The following is a 20,382-nucleotide window of genomic DNA, read 5'->3' on the forward strand; positions in this document are numbered from 1 at the left end:
TAACACTGGCATCTCTGAAGGGAATTCTGTTTAGAATACTTTTATCCATACAATGTAAGGAGCTTTGCAGAGTATTGTCTCCTAGAGGCAGACCTGAAACTCCAAAGGAAATTAATGGGATTTATGAGCAAAGCAGAGCGGAGAAGAGACACTGCGAATGTGCAGGGGAACTCAGAACTAATCATGACTGCCCTAGAGGTTCTTACACCAAATGAAGCAAATAAACTATAACTAACAATGTCATTGTTATTCAGGCCGCATTAACCTATTACTTTTTAAACCTTCATCAGCACACATTTATTAAAAAGGACATTACACAATACAGCAAATCACCATTATAATGATTTCTCCCTAAAATGAAATTACGTTCTATACCCATGGCTGGAAAGTTAATGGCATACTTAATAAGTATTGAGAAAGAAAACGTTTCATACTTTTTTATCTAATGAGTAGTTTCATGAAACGTAGTAATCTTTAGGGTTTAGCTGCTTCTCAATTACGTCAGATAAAATGCATTGTCTTTAGACAGGTCTGGAGCATGACCAGATGTTGGGGACTGGACATAAGCATTGGGAAACAGCTCTTCAACCAGCTGTGAGGCTGGGCTGGGCAACCTACCCAAGGAATCCCGCCTCCTGGACACAGGCTTACCTATGCAGCTCGGGATCGTGTCATTCCACTGAGCTAGAGCATTGGGCACGGACTGACAGCGGATGGCCGTGGAGCCCTGAAGGAGGTATCCCGGGTTACACTCGAAACGGACGATCGAACCCGCAGAAAACTCCGAGCCGATTCTCCTTCCGTATCTGGGCTCGGGGATAGAGCTGCACTGGGTATCGCTGGTTCGAGGCACAGCTAGAAGCAAGCACACAACACAGCTGTCTGTATGTTCCCTGGGAAGCCAAAATAACCGCTTGGAAGTAGAGTTAAGAGGAGTCCAGAGAGAATTTATGTTAATATAAGAATTAATAACGCTTTCCGCAATTTCTAGAGGGAATGATTTGGGGAGCACTTTCCCATCTGCATTTCATCCTTTTACCAACCCTGAGGACTGCCTTATATTTTCATTTCAGACGAGGAAAACGTGGCATAAGGAGCATTAGTGCCTTATGAGAATTGAGTGATATTCAGGCAATTAAAATTAATCAAGCACCCAAATCACCGTGCTCATGATAATGAGGTGACTAAGAACTTGCTCTTATCCTCAAAGACCTTAGAGTCTAGTGAGTGTAACATGGCCATTGTGATGCAATAACAAAATAAAAGTAGAACTCCCCCGTAGGATCCAGCAATCTCGCTTCTGGGTCTACATATGCAAACAGTACACACGTCAGCATCTCAAAGAGATGACTCTCCCCCCATGTTCAGCACACCCCGAAGGAGAGCCATGCCATGGAAACAAACCTGGAAACAAACGAAGGGTCTGCTGATCATGAATGGGTAGAGAAAATGTCTTATATCCATGTAGTGAAATACTATTTAGCCTTAAAAAAGAAAGGATTCTGCCATTTGTAACAACATGGGCGCTCCTTCTGCCTCCTGATGAAAGTCAAGATGCCCCACACCGCTCGGATTCCCCTGCCAGCACTTGATTCAGAGCAAAAGCAAATGCCTTTAAGCCTGTCCAAATCACTGGCATGAACCTCAATCCTATAGCCAGCCCCTCTTGGAACTTTCTTATGAGACCCCCCCACCCCAGGGTCTCCGGGTGTGTGGTCTTCACTGAGGCAGCTTGTTCGGTTGCGGGCGTGTGCTTATGGTCTTGGTGGCGGCCGAGAGCAGGTGAGCCTCCTTCAAGGGTGGGGTGGGACCTCCATTTACCTTGCCCATTGGAATTCTCCATCTGTAAGAGATTCTTCGGTTTAATCCAAAGGGGCAGGGATACAGTTTGAAAAATACGTCTACCGGTAATGATGCCTCTTAATTACGCCAAACCAACTCCTTGGGAAACAGACCTGGAGGCAGGCACCTGAAAATGCATTATTCTGTCTTTGTTCTGTGCAGTTCGCTGGAAGTGAGTCTGTCTCTATCGTCACCAGGATCCTCTCTCTCAGACTGTGCATGTCCTCATGCAACGGTGCAGGCCTCAGAGAGAATGCGCTTGTGTAGTCATTTTCCTTAAAACAACCCTCGCTCCTCACACTGCTTTCCCAACAGGCTGACCTCATGTTTGGAACTGATCCTGAGCAGTGGCAGACGCCACGTGGGTCACGGCTGTTAAGCAAGCGCTTCTATGAGCCTCGAAGGCGGAAGGCGATTCTGACAAAACTGTGTTTGAGTTCAGTGTTGACGTGTTTCCTGTCAGAGGCGATTTGTAAAATTATAGACTAACAACTCCAGCTGAAACAATTAATGATACATCAGAATGACTCTTTTTTGTAACTAAAGACAGGATGCAGAATAACTCCAATATTATAATAAAAATTGCTCAGAGCCCCTATTTGTTGAATTTCTTTATCTGAGTATTTTGTTACAGTTGAGCAAATAGCATGAGAGCAAAAAGGAAATGAATAAAAAATATTCCATGGAGGCTTCAATTCTCAAGAATTTTTCAATCCAAATGGAGAAATATCTCGAAGGGCCACTTTTCTGCTTGTCCCGAACACAGGGAAAGCCCCCCATTCTTCATGGCAAATCCTCCACACCTATGTAAGTGGCCTCATCCCTGTTTGTCCGGGTAGCGCAGCCACGCCAGGGTCCCGTGGACAGGCACAAACACACCGTCAAGGTCATTCGGACCTGTGACACTATTGAGCCTTTCTTCATGAACTTCATCGTTGTCCTTTTTAAAGCGAAATAACAATAAACAAAAAAAACACCTGCATTTGGATGAGATTATGAAGGACAGCTTTTAGAAGACGTTCCCAAAGTGAGGAGAAGAACAGCTGTGATTCTGCAGAAGGAACAGAAGTGAGCAGGGACTGGGAGGCAGGACGTCCATGCAATGCCTGGGAAAAATCGGTGAGCAATGCCTGGGAAAAATCGGTGAGCAGCACCTTTTGCTCTCCGCACGTCCTGTGGTTCCTGCCCTTCCCCTGGATGTTTCGGGCAGCATCGGAGAGAAATTCCATCCTCCGTGGTAATTACACTCTATTTCTAGTGTATTCTAAACGGTTTCCTACTGCTGTGACACTAAATGGAAATCAGCACCATGGAAAGCGAACAGGGGATGAGGTCAGAATGAGTGACGTCCTGGGTGGGGGCTCATGCGCTGTCCCCGGGCGGGAGCTGGGGCTGGTCTGTGGAGCTCCCAGAGCACGCACAGGAAGGGGAAGCGTGGTAGCTGCCTCCTGGATCTTCACGGCCCCTCTTTCAGAGCAGGTGTAACAAGAAGACAACAACAGCAGCCATAATATTAACGAATCCGAATGCACGTAGCAATCGCTTGCAAAGTCTAAGCGAGGCGGCTGTCCCGGTTTCATTTATATCTATTTTTCAACAGATGTATCTATTTTTCAAAATCATTCTGTTCCGGTCGTTGAAAAATCGGACTTGAGCAGCCATTACTAGTCAGTGAATTCAAACACGCATCACTGAATCATGAACAAAATTTATGCTTACTCATCTTGGTAAACCTATGTATTTTATAATCTTTCATACAAAATGTGAATTTCTTAGAAGTGGAAAACCTTGTAATTGATGCCATCTAAAAGGAGATGAAGCCTGGTGAAAACCAATAAAGACATGCATTTACATGCCGCGGAAGGACCTCAAGCAAAGGACCAAACTCAAAAAATGCATTTCCATGTGTCTAGATTGTTCCTCTGTTTCTTGTAATGCTAAGGAGAGTGAGTCTTGCCATCAGAGGATCCTGGACAGGAAGCCCTGAGCTAGAGAATCTGGGAAGCTGGGCTGGGAGGCAAGAGGCCGTTTCAGGTGAGGCTGGGGGGAGGGGATCTAGGTTAGAGCTGTCCACGCAGCTAATACGCCTCAGAAAGACAGGGATTCGGGGCCAGCTGACATTTTTAAGTTGGGCTCTGTGCAGAGGTTTGATCTAAAAATGTGCCCTCCTTTTCCTCTTGAAATACTCAGTAAGTCCTACCTGGTTTACCAAGTTCGGCATGAGTGACTTATTTCAAGAGAAGGTAGTGTTGAATTCTAAATGGAAATACATAAGAAAAATGATTGATATGTGGAAACAGCCAAGTTGTAAACATAAGACAGTTCAAAATAGTATTCTGTTGATGAGGGACACTGGCAACCACCATGTTTAATTTTAGGTAGGCTCTATGGTGAGCGTGGAGCCCCACGTGGGGCTTGAACTCATGACCCTGAGATCAGGACCTGAGCTGAATCAAGAATTGGACGCTTCACCGACTGAGCCACCCAGGCACTAACCATAAGTTTAGTCAGATGCATTCAGTCCAGAGCACAGGCAAAGCAGGGAGGGGGCGGGCAGGGCAGGGAGGGGCTGGGCAGAGCAAGGAGGGGGTGGGCAGTGCAGGGATGGGGAGCAGTGTAGGTGGCTTTGAACCATCCTGCATATATCAGCATGAACCTGGGAACAAACAAGACAGGAGAAGAGTGTCTTCTCTGCCTTAGTCGGCCTCTGTGGATGCACAGACTGGTTCCCGTGTCATTTCCAGTATTGCTAAGGTTGACGCTAATACTATAAGGTGTGTATTTTGGGGCCACGAAAAGTCTATGAAGGCAATTTAAGTACTTTATAGAATAGCTATGGATGAGAATTCCTCTCATCCTGGAGGAATCAGACTGCTCGATTTGTTAAGGAACAGTAGGTAAGTCTCCCACATGGAGGCTTTCTTAGGATGACATGAATTCTGATTTTCTCATTGGTCTAAGAATACATTGACTTTAGGTGTAATATATTTCTTTTGTACAACAGCCAAGATTATCTAAATGTGCAGAACCACGTTTCCTGATTGTGGGTCCTGCCAGGGTCTAGGTGTAGGAGGCTAGGGAGGAGAAGAAAGGCTCAGGCATCCCTAAGAGCTGGGTAAAGGCTGGGAGGAAACCTTGTCCCGCATGTCTGCAAGGAAATCCAGAACGCATTGGGATGTATTCGTGTATACAAGCCAGGTGTGCTGCTCTCCTATCTTCATGGGAGTGTGTTTATGCAGGACAAATACTACAGCGGTCCAGGCTTGTGCAGAATTCTGGAACAGTGAGAGAGAGACGCTCACACTTCAGTAGAGTCCCTAGATGTTTGCTCGTGGTGGGTTCCCACAGCATCTTTTGCTTCTAAATTCTGTTTGATGGTCACGCCGCTGAGGTGTGTGGCTGCTGAATCAGAGGCAGATGCCAGGTTGCCCAAGGAGGACCGATGCCTGAGCCACTTTTTCTAAAAGGTGCTCAACGGTCGCGGAAACACATTATCTATTCTCAGTCTCTGTCCAGCGCATACCATCCTTGTAGGACTGGTGACCCGTGAATTGGTTGCTCCATCCTGTCTAGACAATGTCCTTGAGTCTTTAATTCCATAACGTCTAGCAGCCAAACAAAACTCTTCACAGGTGCTGAGTTAAACCATTGTGGAAGAGCTATTTAAAGTCTTGTATTAGGAAGGTGCCCCCCGCTCCCACCGACTAGCCTCCTTTGGGGTGCTCATGGGTCCTAACTCACTCTCTTTCAAATAGCCCCTTCTACCTCGAAGTAGCATGGAAAGCAAATGAAAAACAGCAAAGGCATAAGTCAAGGAGGACACTTTGTAAAAAAAAATGAATAAATAAATAAGTAATAAAGCCTCTATCACATCCATTTCTCCACAAGATCAGAAAGACAGAAACTTCCTCATTATTAATGCCTCTTTATTAACCAGGATGACATGGAGGCCAAGAGACAGCAATCCTGGCTTCCACACCCTGGTCCTGCCACCTTGTTGGCCACAGAGGTCTCTAACAGCTCCGTATAACACAACTGTCTGTTAACAGAGTTAGACACCCTATCATCGCGGGCATCACAAAGTCCCTGTGCAATTTCAGGCTTTAATAACTTGTGAAAGAATGAAGCCATAAGTGGTATACAAAAGAACTTTTCAGGAAGTTTTTACACCATAGATTGCAAATAATTCCTTGGCTTCCATAGAACTGCCATCTTCCAGAGGCAATGTTCAATTGAACTTTATGTATACACTGAAAACTTCCCCAGGTGTTCCTGACTGGTTTTTAAATTGCGTTCATGATTCTAGTTCTTTACTTCCAAAGGATTTAGCTTTGATAAAAAGACATCAATTTTTGCATAAACTCACTGTAGGCACAAATCATGAAAAGGAGTATATATATTATATACTCAATATATATATATTATATATAAGTATATATATTATATACTTAATATAATAAAGTATATATATTATATACTTAATATAATAAAATATTGAGGATGTTAGATTCATTATATATTTGTAAAGACAAGGAGGATGTATTCCTCTTATAAATGATTTTCTTTCTACTTTTCTATTTTGATTCATTGTAATGGTAATATGTTACTTTAAACCAAGAAATATAAGTTTTAAAATCATGACTTCTGATGATAATATTTGTAAATAGGATAAACATAGGGTCAGTTGCCTCAGATATTTTATTCAATGATCTGATTGATTTTCTAATCTTATCAAACAAAATAAAACAAAACAAAACAAAGCACCCCTTATCAAGATGGACAATGCCAGTAACTTGAATTTTTCCAGGATAAAATATGTATTTAAACCAAGTGGTCCTTGGTATCTTTATATGTTACCCCAATGTATTTGGGTTTGTAAATTTGCTTCTGCAAAATAATATAATTTATTTAAAGAAAATTAGGAGTAAAAGGTGAGTTGCCTACATTGGTCACTGTCCAATAAAGCTCATTAAAAATATTGGTTTAATTGTTTATATTTTAAGAAAAGGTATAATTTAGAACAATATAACTGATTGTAATTGAGTAGAAACATCATTGAAGCAATTACTGCCTACACTGGGTTAGAGATACTTTCCCTGACGCTTGCTGTCAGATACCTTCCTATTCTGTTTCCATTCTTTCTCAGACCACCTCACTGCTGAACACAGAAGAGGTTTTATAGCAAAATAGTCTATAATTTATAAAATAATTATTTTATAATATAGAGTTTATAAAAATATTTTGAGGGCTTGGATTTTGCCATGTAAGAGTCTTAGGAATGAGTTATGAATGAAATGACACATTTTCCATAATTTTTTAATAAACATGATGATGCTGCCTAGTATGTTTTCTGAAAAAGTCTCTATTAAAGGAAGAAACCACTGGTAGTAAGTGATCCTCCTCCACTTCTGAAGAAAATATTTAAGAGCAACGAGGAATCGCTCTAGCCTCAAGCAAAACTGAAACCTAGAAAAACTAAGCATTCCTTCTTATTTTGGAACAGACAGTTTATATCTCTGTAGATGGTGATCTCCGTCACATCACAAGCTACACAGCAATTCCAAGTACCATCCAAAGGCCTGCTTTGGTCTTCAGAAAGTGTAAAAATAGTTTATGTATTGTTTTTCAAGTTAATGTAATGAACATGCAAAATAAAGGTAAACTAGAAATAGGGGGAAATCCTCATTTTTAAAGAATCTTTGTACAATCTTAGACATTTTGAATACTGTCCAATTTAAAAAAAATAAATATAAAGGTTTCAAAGTGTCAGAAGTTAATAGAACACAAACAAAATAAAATAGGTAGTTAGAGGGATGGGTGCGTGGGTAGTATTTGGGGATTTGCATGATTTTGTGAAGTCGCCTTTTCAATAGTTTTTACAGGAAGGTCTGGAATTGAACAATGTGCTTAAAGGTATTTTATTAAAGCAGATACTAAAATCTAAACCATCATGAAACACTTTGCCTAATTACATGAAATACTGTGATGGATGTGAAATCCCTTGGCCAATGTGAGGAGCTGTGAAAGGAGAGGTGGTCCACACGTTCCCTGATGGTGCCGGAGCAACGAGCTGTTTCCGTGTCTTCGTAGAAGCAATATCCTATTTCAGTGTCAGAAAGGAAAGTTGTGATGTTCTTGATAAATCGTTTGGGTATAAATATACGAATACCCTCAATTTCCTAAATATAAAGCAAAACAACGCAACGCAGATATCGTTTGTGCTTTAACTGAGCACAGCGTGGGACAGCGCCTGGGAAGACCGCAGCGCGCCGGTGAACTTTACCTTGGTAAACGAAGTGGAAGCCCCGGGCAGACGCTCCACTCTTGGCGCTGAATCGCAGGAGAATCTGATTTGATGTCGCCAAAGGTAACGTTTCACCTGAGGAAAAAATCAGAAACCATACAAGAGATCCATGGGAGGCACTGCACCATTGGGGACAATATTTTGGAAGTAATTATTAACTTGGAATTTCTCATGTAACTGTTGGACTTCTGTGAAATTTCCCTTTGGGTTCAGGACTCAGACATATCGTATTTATCAAGATTTTAAAACTTTCCTTATCCATTCGTTCTGTTCAAATGTTGCTTTAGCCATTGTCTCATGAAGTGAGCACTGGTGACGGGTCTGCCGGCGGACAATGTGGGAAACTGAAGAGTCCGACTTATCGCTGACTCAGAATCAACTATATTTGATAATGACTTGCTGGGATTTTTTTTAAAATAAGAAAGTTAAGAAAATCTGAATCCAAAGCTGATTTTAAAAATACTAAAGCATTCAGAAAACAAAAACAAAACAAACGAATAAACAAAAAGTTCTGAAAACATATTTCCACCTTTTAAAGTCCACCTGCCCTAGAAGAATGGTCTTTCTGAAATGCTGTCACAGGGCAGGTGAACGGCATTAGCTTTTCAGAGGTGAATTTGTCTCTAGGTATTAATATTTTAAATCTGTATCTTCTGATGCATTTCCAGACATTGCATCATTGGACGTTGGCAGGAAATAATAATCTTAAGACCCTCAGTTAATAATAGGGAAAAACCAGAAATAATCAAATCCTAACCTTGGTTGGCAAGAGTTTGTGATGCACCGATGTGCGTTGCTTTGGTAAACGATGAAAACGCACCAGCGGTAGAAACCTTGCAGTTTGCACAAGGTCCAAGTGCACGAGGGGCTATGTAGATTAGGCTGCACTGACGAAGTGAATACTAATCAGCACTAAAACTAATTGTTTTTGGTGTATATTCATATTTTTTGGTAGGGGAAGACTCCATTTTTGCTTTTATGCAAGAGTTTGGCAAAAAGACTGAGTTGTGAAATGACATCGCATGTTTCATGAAGACCCACATACGTTCCCATGCTCACATACATTACACACATTCGTGTCCGTGTGTGCACATATGTACTCATGGGCATGTATGAGTGTGAGGCCTCCCTAGACATGTGTATTTAAAGGCTGGTAATGATTTAGACCAAAAGGTTGATACTGTTTATCTCCAGGAAGATCATGAGACATAGAAGAGAAAACAGAAGACACAAGATAGTTTATTACCCCCTCTTTTCCTGATATTTGCCTTTGTTATTGAGACAGATATTATATTTTCTACAATGTTAATAAGTAAAATGATAATGGTCAGTGGTTTTATGCGTGGGATAAAATACAGTTGAGATTTTCCATCAGGAATAAGGTTTTGTTAAACAAGCAAGAAAACTCGAAGAGGATTGCATTCTTCTTTCATTAAAAAGAAAAAAAATCCAACAAGTTCAAAATGACTCATTCTAGCTGTCTAAATAAAATTCAAGACAACATTCATTGACTCTTTACCTGAATGTGACCCAGAGAGTGAGCTGAGGAGTCTGGCTTGCGGGTGTGTTCCATCAAATAATTCCGCCAAATCGTTCAGTGCCGTCTGGAAATAGGCAAATTGTCCAAACACCACTGCAAAATAAAGGGGTAGGGTTGGCATGTTGTGCTGTCTCACAAGTAAAGACATGGAGATTGTGGTTGTCCCACCTATTTATTGGTTTCTCCAAAGATCATGATCCTAAGAATCCTATAGAAAATGATTAACTGGTTTTCTTTCTCTCTCTCTCTTTTTTGGGAGTTTTCTCTTTTTCTAAGATGTTTTAGTTGCTTAAATAATTTTATTTTGCTTCTTGATGACTTCATACTTAATAATACTTCCCCATATAGTTTGAATATTAATTGAATATTAATTGAAATTAATTGAATTAATTGAAAATTAATTGAATGTTAATATTAATTCCTTTCAGTGTTATATTAGGATAGTAGAAGAACAGCCACATATTTATGAGGGGACAGAGATCAAGACATCTGTAGGCTTTAAAATCAACCCAAAAAATTAAACTAAAAACATGCCAAGTTGTAAAAGAAGTTAAAATTCTTTACTTAGGATTGTTATAAGGCCAAATTCTTACAAACTCATTGCTTTTATACACAAGTCAACAACATGTTACAGAAATTGTTTATTGTCATTCCACTGCACAACTTTATTTTCTGATATTTTCTGATAGGCCATATCTGTAGAAGAACACACCTCCTCCCAGTAGAACACAACTGTGCATTTCACTACTTCAAACTTCATAAATTATTTTGTACTCAAATTGACAATAGGCCCTTTAGAACATTTAGAAACTCTTGTGATTTGGCACGTAAACCAGGACCAACTGATTCTTATTTATATGTAAGGTTTAAACTAGAATCATTCTAAATCATCTTGAGCAAAAAATGGATATGGGCATGTCAGGTACACATATCAGAGTTTAATGAGGGAATTAATATAAGTGTTGGCAGAACGGAGGGGCTCTAACTGTAACAGCTTGTGTGTGTGTGTATGTGTGTGTGTGTGTGTTCTACATATATACGTATTCTACATATGCCATGTACCCTATTACAGGTGTGCATTACATATATCCACACATGTATAATATGCATCACATGTACTGAGCAGGTAATAAATATATGCACATGTATTTTAAAATACATGTATTTTAAGATTTTATAATTCCTTTATAATTTCCTGGAGAGAAACAATTAAGGAAGCATGAGAGCAAGGAGGACTTTCCCTGTGCATGAGATAGTCTAAAACAAAGAATTAGAAAGAGGAAGAGAATGTTATGATTTCCACATGGTTCTGGCTTATACAATGCCTTTGTTCAAACCTCCCGCCCCCCAAAACAATTCTTCATCATGTTAGAGGAGGATGCTTGGGTCTTTTCAATAGTATAAAAGTGAATCATAGGCCCATAATTTCAAGAAACTTTGATTTAATTAATTCATCAATTAATCATTACTTTAAGAGCCTTTTAGAAAGCATTCACTTTACAACAGAATCTGAAGATGGCTGAGATTAGACACAAGGCCCCGGGCCGGCTGTGTGCCAACATGTACGGCGTTCCTGCAATGAATAGAGAGTCAGGTTCTGCAAGTTAGCAGACCTGAGGCTGCTTTGGTGAGCTGCTAGGGCCGAGTTCAGGCCCCTGACTGGTTCCGCCCCAAAGAGCAGATGTCTGCCACGAGTGACCAGTGCTCAGTGCTATGGACACTGCAGCTAGACGTGACTGTGACAGGAATGAGTATGGGGCCGTAGGACGTGAGCCACAGGGCAGCTGTTTCCAGCTGTGGGGGAGTCCACGTCCAGCTGGGGAGACAGCAGCATCGCTGGTCTTAAAGCAGGAGGACTGTAACCCTTCATGTGTACGAGTGACCTGCGGGGCGCTCCTTTCAGCCCATGACCATTCAGACCCCGATTCTGCAGGGGACCATGGAATGTGGTCATTGGTCTGGTTTGGCAGGTGCTCCAAGAGGAAGGGAGAGAGGAGGGAGTTGGGCAGCAAAGGCCACAGCAGCCTGAGACTTAAGGGCTTGGCAGGCCACACCCAAATACGTGGGGTTTGCTTGTGGGCAAAAAACGGAGTGAAGATGTCAATCACGGTGTTTCCATGATCAGAGCTTTGTTTTAGAAAGGATACTTCGGTGATGCTTTTGAGTGAAAATAGGGAGAGGATTGGAGTACGTGAAGACCTGCCTTAAACGTCCTTTCCACTGGAGCCTGTGCTCACTGTACTTATGTCCCTTCCCACCTAGCGACATTCACCCCATGAGCCGACGAGGGACTTAAAAACTGGGCATTTCACAGGCACAGACTATATTTTATTCGCCTTGGCCCTTGTGATGATTATTGAATTAATTATTGAATTAATTTACTTCCCAGGAAAGAGTAAGGAAGAGTAGAAAATACAAGATATAAGACACTATAGATTTTCATTAAATACTTCGTATAACTATTTTAATTTCAAATTAAAATTTTCTGCCTGGATACAATGTGATACATGTATATCATTACACATTTCAGATTGGGAAACAATGCTCAATATTTAGGATCGAGGTTTGACCTTTTTTTTTTTTCTGCTAAAAAAAATCACAATTGTGACAATTCAATAAACTTTGAAACAAACCAAAATCATAGACTCTGGCTGCTATATTCCATTGTGACAAATACAGTCTGTCATGTATCTACGAACAGAAATAAGAGGAATATTCACGGGAAGTAATTGGAGGCTGCTGTGGGGCACTTAGGTGGAAAAAATGGATTTACTGGGACCAAGTAAGTGACATCAGAGGAATTGGGCTGGCATAAAGAGTGGGGATTAGGAATTATTCTAAGTTTTCTTGTCTGTTTATTATAACAAAAGTGAACATTCTGAAGCCCTCTCACTTTCTTAAATGAGAGTAGGAAGTGCTATTCATTCGCAGAGTAAGTGAATTGCCCTTTACCCTTGAGAAGCTGGTCCTTCTGCCCTGGTCTCCAGGAACACGTCCATCATTGCTGACGCTCAGAACACCATCTCCTCTTAACCGAGCGAGATGCTACAAGAAAGGCCCCACCTGAAAACCCCATTACTCTTGAGAACTGGCCTAGGGTGGACACTAGTGCTGGGGCTTCAGAGACCAAGCAAGGTACATCGCACAGTTCATGAAGGGCCCGTGATCTAAACTACCTAAGGCTGACATCAGCACCTGGTAGAGGTTTTCATTAGCTTGGGCAGACCTGTGCATCGTAAATAACAGAAATTCACAGAAACCATTGGTCTCCCACATGCCATTTTCTTAACCAGCAATTAACTTTCCTGTCATATAACTGTACTTTTTAAAATGTTTTCCCTCAAACAGATTGTACCCTTAGAATTTTTATAATTTTGCTTTATATCTGTGAGTAGGTGGCTGCTATTTTGACTCTAGAGAACAAAAAACACCTTAACTATGTAAGGTTTTAAATTTTAGTATTGGAGGGTAAAAAGGAGCCTTGGATATGAAGCTATAAAAGCTTCTATCTCATTGACTCCAGATAACTCAAATCATAAGAAATATCTGTGGTCAGGAGTGAGATTGGAGATGCGGGAATCCAGCTTTGGGTAGACGGAAGGCAGAACTCCACCCCCACCCCAGGAAGGCCCTTCTAGAAATGAAGCCTTTCAGAAAGCCAGCTCAGATTAGAAGCATGAGGAGGGACCATCACAAATTACGTGCAAAGGAACCAGATGGAGGCTCAGCCTATTTCTGCATCACAATCACTCAGAGGTAACTTCGGTGATCCAGGGATTTCCATCATAATCTGATTACAAAATGTATGTATAAATTAACAGCAGTGTTCCCCTGGCCCATCTTTCTTGGTGATCCTCCTTGGGCGGGGGGCGGGGGGGTTGGGGGGTGGCGGAATGCTTTCTAGCAAAAGTAGAAGCAAAGCCAATCGTGTTCTCTCTGATTATTCTGGATCACGATCTTAGAAGAACATTAAGCATTTTATATCACATCGATAAAAGACTTGTAGTGGATACTCTGTACCTTCAGAAAACCCGCTGCTATAATACAACTCATCTTCTTGTGTATTATTGTATTATATCGAGAGCTGAAATACTTCCTTATAAAATGACAGAAGAATCATCAATGAAACCAATATGACATGGGATGACGACTACAACGCTGAAAAGCCACCTTACCGAACTCCTTGGGCACCGTGATGGAGTAAAGGCATATCTGGCCGGCTGTGTAATTATGAGGGTAGTTGGGCGACAAAACGACCCCTTCGGATCCTGTGTACTGTCCTCCGCAGGGAGCTGCAGGTGGAATCAAGCAAAGGTCATGGGCCACCGTTGTTACAAAAACTAACAAAGTAGCAATGTGAAGAAACTACTTAACCTTGCTGTCCCGAGTGACGAGAATGAAACACAGAGGGTTTCCAGGTTTGAATAAAGAGAACTCAGCTTAGGAGGACAACCTAAGATGATTTTCGGACCTCTCTCAGATGGGCTGAAATAATCATGAAAACAGCTCTAACCCAGTAACAAGTTCGATACAGGCAGATTATTGAATTACGGAAACTCACCAGAATTTTTTGGCTGGTCCCGGTCATCAGATTAATTTCAGACCTACAAGGATGATTTCAGTTTTCTACTGATTTTATGTTACTATGGATCTTAGGAAAAATAATGTTTGCTTTTAGCGTTGGGTTGTCGCTTTAACTTTTGGTCTCACGGGTTCAGTTCAAGAGTAACGAAGGAATACTAATGTGCCAGAGTCTTTTCCTGTAAATTTGGCTTAAAACCGAATTAATTCCTAACTAGGAAGTCTGGGCAGATAGAAGATGGGGTGTTACTTGCAGAGCTCGGGGTCTGTGTGTCTTTATTTCTCTTCTGATGATTTTCTTCACTTGTGCAGTGCTTTTGCTGAGAAAAATCTCTGTAAGCATCTTAAAACGGACCTTCAATTGAATCCCAGTCTCATGATTTCCAGTGTTTTAATTAAACTGCCTCTACTCCAGTCCCGCTTCTTTCACTTAAGAAGAGCTCTCAGTCTGCGGAGCATGCCAGGAACAGGAGACACTGAACGGACGAGCCCCTGCTGTCTGACCACCTCATCTCAGATACACCATCCTAGACCTGAAGTCAGAGTGGTTTTCAGCATTTGACAAAGTCTGTATTTCTACAACTCATTCTTCTTGATATGAGGGTTTTCAAGCACTAAAAGAAGGCAGGAATAAAAGATAATACATTGACTCTTTTAAATGTTAATCAGGATATGTGTGTCCTAATTGGTGGGCATTCTCCACAGCGATTCAAGCTCCTGGGAATACACTGACCCTAACTTCCAAGCACAACATTCGTGATTTGTGAGATTTCAAAGCTGTACCTTATGATGGCACGCTAAATTTATATCTTATTTTAAATATCTTATTTTAAGTGTCAAAGGAAAATCACTTATGCATCCAGTAGGTTTAATCTATTTGCGATCAGCTTCCAGAGATTTTATTTAACTGTACTAAGTGTGGTCTTCAAGCTGATGACTTAATTCAGAATAGTTTTATCAATTAAATGAATTTCCATTGGTGTTGTTACAATTCTAAATAGAAACATTTTGTTTCAACTTCTGGTTATAAGTTAAACTCCTAAGCTGCAAGTTTTACATGAAATGCTGGTGACTCATTCTACTAGTTTAGATACAACAATTAATTTTTTTTTTTCACTTCATCCATATAAATGTAATTGGATTATTTCAGGACTATTTTTTTTTTCCTTAAAAGCTTAAAGTTCAAAATTTAAAAAACAAGTACCAATAAAAAATAGAAATTTATCATCTTTCAGCCACATAAAATTCAAGCAGATAATTGTGCAAATACCCTTTTTTTTTTTCATCTAGAAAAATTCGTCTATTTCAAATTTTAAGCATGGGTATAAATAAAAAATTCAAGTAAATCATCCCTGGGGTAATATCTGGATGCCCAAATTATCAGACTTCTGTCTTATCAAGGACACGGTCTGATGAGTTTGTGAAACAATAACTACAAAGATTTATTTTGCTCAAGAGATGAAAGAGTATTATTTTATGATAATAGAAGACAAAAAAAAAGACAAAATGAAAGGAAACTGACCTAATATTTTAGGTCCAGTGTTGCCTTGATAAATTGCATTATGCCTGCATGTTCTTACTCAGACACTAAAGATAAACACACAAACTGTGTACTTCAAACACAACCCAACACTTGTGAAATTGATAAAAAACATATGTAGAGAGGAGAGCCAAGATGGCGGAGGGGTAGAAGACTAAAACGACATCATATCTCAGGAGTTGAGCTAGATAGGTATGAAACCATTCTGAACTATTTGGTCAAACTCAACAGGAGATAGAAGAGAAGAAGAACAGCAATTCTAGAAACAGAAAAGGGACCATTTTCTGGAAGGTAGGACATGCTGAGACGTGAATCGGAAGCTACGGGAAGATAGACCACGGAGTGGGGGTGGGGGAATGGCCCCTGGCAAGAGCGGTGCAATTCCACCTCAGGCAAAGACATTTGAGAATCACTGAAACAGGCCCACCCCCAAGAAATTCAGCAAGACCATCCAGCCAAGACTGAGCTCACTAATCAAGGAGAACAGAGGAACTCCACTGGGGAAAGCAACTCATAGAATTCATGGCTTTTTTCCCATGATCCTTTAGTCTTGCAGAGTTAAATGTCTTTATAATTTTATTTTTTTCTTATTTTTTATCTATTTTTATCCATTTTATCTATTTTTATCTACTTTCATCAATTTTTTAAACTTTTCCTCTTTCCACTTTCAGCATTTTTAACTAGTTTATCTTAACAATCTTTCTAAAAAAAAAACTTTTTAAAACTTCATTGTTATAGTCATATTTTATCCCTTCATTGTATTTAAACTTATTTTTTGTATATATATAGGTTTTTTTTTTTCTAAAAAATTTGGGATACAATTTCTTCTAATAGATCAAAATATACTCTAATCTAGCACATGGCTTTGTTCTAGTCTCCAGCCTAAGCACATTCCTCCTCTTTTTTCTTTTTTTCCTTTTACCAACCAACTTACCTTATCCATTCCCTTTCTAGGATTTTTTTAAAATTTTCATCTTTACAGTCATATTCCATCCCTTCATTGTGCTTACACTTATTTTTGTATATATATACATATATATTTTTTTCTTTCTTTAAAATTTTGGAAGGTAATTTCTTCTAAGAAACCAAAATATACCCAAAATCAAGTGGGTGACTCTATTCTATTCAACAGTCATATACATATATATATATATATATAGAGAGAGAGAGAGAGAGAGAGAGAGAGAGAGATGATAGATAGATAAATTTTTTATTTTTATTTTTTTAATTTTTATTTCTTTTTTCCCTTTTCTTCTTCCCCTGGTTATGGATCTCTTCTGATTTGGTTAGCGTACATTTTTCTGGGTTTTGCCATCCTTTTAGTATTTTATTCTCTCGTTCATATATTCTTATCTAGATAAAATGACAAGGTGGAAAAACAACACACAAAAAAAGAAGAAGAGGCAGTACCGAAGGCTAGGGACCTAATCAATATGGACATTGGTTATATGTCAGAACTAGAGTTCAGAACAATGATTCTCAAGGTGTTAGCTGGGCTCGAAAAAAGCATGGAAGATAATAGAGAGACCCTTTCTGGAGAAATAAAATCCCTTTCTGGAGATATAAGAACTAAAATCTAATTAAGTTGAAATTTTAAAAAAGCTATTAATGAGATGCAATAAAAAATGGAGGGTCTTACTCCTAGGATAAAAGAGGCAGAAGAAAGAATTAGCGATATAGAAGACCAAATGATGGAGAGTAAAGAAGGTGAGCAAAAGAGAGACAAACAACTACTGGACCATGAAGGGAGAATTTGAGAGATAAGTGATACCATAAGATGAAACAATATTAGAATAATTGGGATTCCAGAAGAAGAAGAAAGGGAAAGGGGAGCAGAAGGTATATTGGAGCAAAATAGAGAATTTCCCCTATATGGCAAATGGAACAAACATCAAAATCCAGGAGGCACAGAGAACCCCCCTCAAAATCAATAAAAATAGGTCCACAACCTGTCATCTAATAGTAAAACTTACAAGTCTTAGTGACAAAGAGAAAATCCTGAAAGCAGCCCGGGACAAGAAGTCTGTAACATACAATGGTAAAAATATTAGATTGGCAGCAGACTTATCCACAGAGACCTGGCAGGCCAGAAAGGACTGGCATGATATAGTCAGAGCACTAAACGAGAAAAACATGCAGCCAAGAATACTATCTCCAGCTAGACTGTCATAGAAAACAGAAGGAGAGATAAAAAGTTTCCAGGGCAAACAAAAATTAAAGAATTTGCAAACACCAAACCAGCCCTACAAGAAATATTGAAAGGGGTCCTTTAAGCAAAGAGAGAACCTAAAAGTAGTAGATCAGAAAGGAACAGAGACAATATACAGTAACAGTCACCTTACAGGCAATACAATGGCACTAAATTCATATCTTTCAATAGTTATCCTGAATGTAAATGGGCTAAATGCCCCAATCAAAAGACACAGGGTATCAGAATGGATAAAAACCAACAATACCATCAATAAGCCGTCTATAAGAAACTTATTTTAGACCTAAAGACACCCCCAAAGTTAAAGTGAGGGGATGGAAAACAATGTACCATGCTAAGGGACATCAGAAGAAAGCTGGGGTGGCAATCCTTATATCAGAACAATTAGATTTTAAGCCAAAGACTATAATAAGAGATGAGGAAGGACACTATATCATACTCAAAGGGTCTGTCCAACAAGAAGGTCTAACAATTTTAAATATCTATGCCCCTAACATGAGAGCAGCCAATTATATAAACCAATTAATAACAAAATCTAAGAAACATATTGACAATGATATAATAATAATAGGGGACTTTAGCCCCCCCCTCACTGAAATGGACAGATCATCCAAGCAAAAGATTAACAAGGAAATAAAGGCCTTAAACGATACACTGGACCAGATAGACATCAGAAATATTCAGAACATTCCATCCCAAAGCAACAGAAGACACATTCTTCTCTAGTGCACATGGAACATTGTCCAGAATAGATCACATCTTGGGTCACAAATCAGGTCTCAACTGCTACCAAAAGACTGGGATCATTCCCTGCATATTTTCAGACCACAATGCTCTGAAGCTAGAACTCAGTCACAAGAGGAAAGATGGAAAGAACTCAAATACATGGAGGCTAAAGAGAATCTTACTAAAGAATGAATGGGTCAACCAGGAAATTAAAGAAGATTTGAAAAAATTAATGGAAACAAATGATAATGAAAACACAACTATTCAAAATCTGTGGGACACAGCAAAGGCAGTTCTGAGAGGAAAGTATATACTGATACAAGCCTTTCTCAAGAAACAAGAAAGGTATCAAGTACTCAACCTATCCCTTCACCTAAAGGAGATGGAGAAAGAACAACAAAGAAAGCCTAAACCCAGGAGGAGAAGAGAAATTATAAAGATCAGAGCAGAAATCAATGAAATAGAAACCAAAAGAACAGTAGAACAGATCAATGAAACTAGGAGCTTGTTCTTTGAAAGAATTAATAAAATTGATAAATCCCTGGCCAGACTTCTCAAAAAGAAAAGAGAAAGGACCCAAATTAATAAAATCATGAATGAAAGAGGAGAGATCACAACCAACACTAAAGAAATACAAAAAATTATAACAACATATTATGAGTAATTATACACCAGCAATTTTGACAATCTGGAAGAAATGGATGCATTCCTAGAGACCCATAAACTACCAAAACTGAACCAGGAAGAAATAGAAAACTGAACAGACCCATAACCGGTAAGGAGATTGAAGCAGTCATCAAAAACCTCCCAAAAAATAAGACCCTGGGCCAGACAGCTTCCCAGGAGAATTCTACCAACGATTTAAAGAAGAATTAAACTGAACTGAATTGGTACTGAAACTGTTCCAAAAAATAGAAATGGAAGGAAAACTCCCAAACTCATTTTATGAGGCCAGCATTACCTTGATCCCAAAACCAGAAAAAGATCCCACCAAAAAGGAGAATTACAGACCAATATCCTTGATAAACACAGATATGAAAATTCTCACCAAAATGCTAAACAACAGGATCCAACAGTACTTTAAAAGGATTATTCACCACCACCAAGTGGGATTTATTCCAGGGCTGCAAGGTTGGTTCCACATCTGCAAACCAATCAATGTGTTATAAAACATTAATAAAAGAAAGAACAGGAACCATTTGATACTCTCAATAGATGCTGAAAAGCATTTGACAAAGTACAGCATTCTTTCTTGATCAAAACTCTTCAAAGTATAGGGATAGAATGTACATACCTCAATATCATCAAAGCCATCTATGAAAAACCCAAAGCGAGTATCATTCTCAATGGGGAAAAATTGAGAGCATTTCCCTAAGGTCAGGAACATGGCAGGATGTTCACTATCACCACTGCTATTCAACATAGTACTAGAAGTCCTAGCCTCAGCAATCAGACAACAACAACAAAAATAAGTAAAAGGCATCTGAATCAGCCACGAAGAAGTCAAACTCTCACTCTTTGCAGATGATATGATACTCTATGTGGAAAACCCAAAAGACTCCACTCCAAAACTGCTAGAACTCATACAATTCGGTAAAGTATCTGGATATAAAATCAAGGCACAGAAATCAGTTGCATTT

The 20,382-nt window shown here is 39.6% G+C and overlaps 1 protein-coding gene across 1 annotated transcript in view; it reads right to left on the bottom strand.

The window, feature by feature from the left end:
• The window catches only part of LOC111144434 (CUB and Sushi multiple domains 1), a 1,720,260-nt gene that overhangs the window by 222,597 nt on the left and 1,477,281 nt on the right, over positions 1-20,382 (bottom strand). The window contains exons 30-33 of the mRNA XM_022498737.1: positions 13,862-13,978; positions 9,666-9,779; positions 8,126-8,221; positions 652-855 (exon numbers count right to left, since the gene is read on the bottom strand). Of these exons, the coding sequence (XP_022354445.1) occupies positions 652-855; positions 8,126-8,221; positions 9,666-9,779; positions 13,862-13,978 (531 nt within the window). The remainder of the gene's footprint in view (positions 1-651; positions 856-8,125; positions 8,222-9,665; positions 9,780-13,861; positions 13,979-20,382) is intronic.

This window comes from Enhydra lutris, unplaced genomic scaffold, assembly GCF_002288905.1.
Source record: "Enhydra lutris kenyoni isolate GAN:26980312 unplaced genomic scaffold, ASM228890v2 scaffoldscaffold11, whole genome shotgun sequence".
Lineage (NCBI taxonomy): Eukaryota > Metazoa > Chordata > Mammalia > Carnivora > Mustelidae > Enhydra > Enhydra lutris.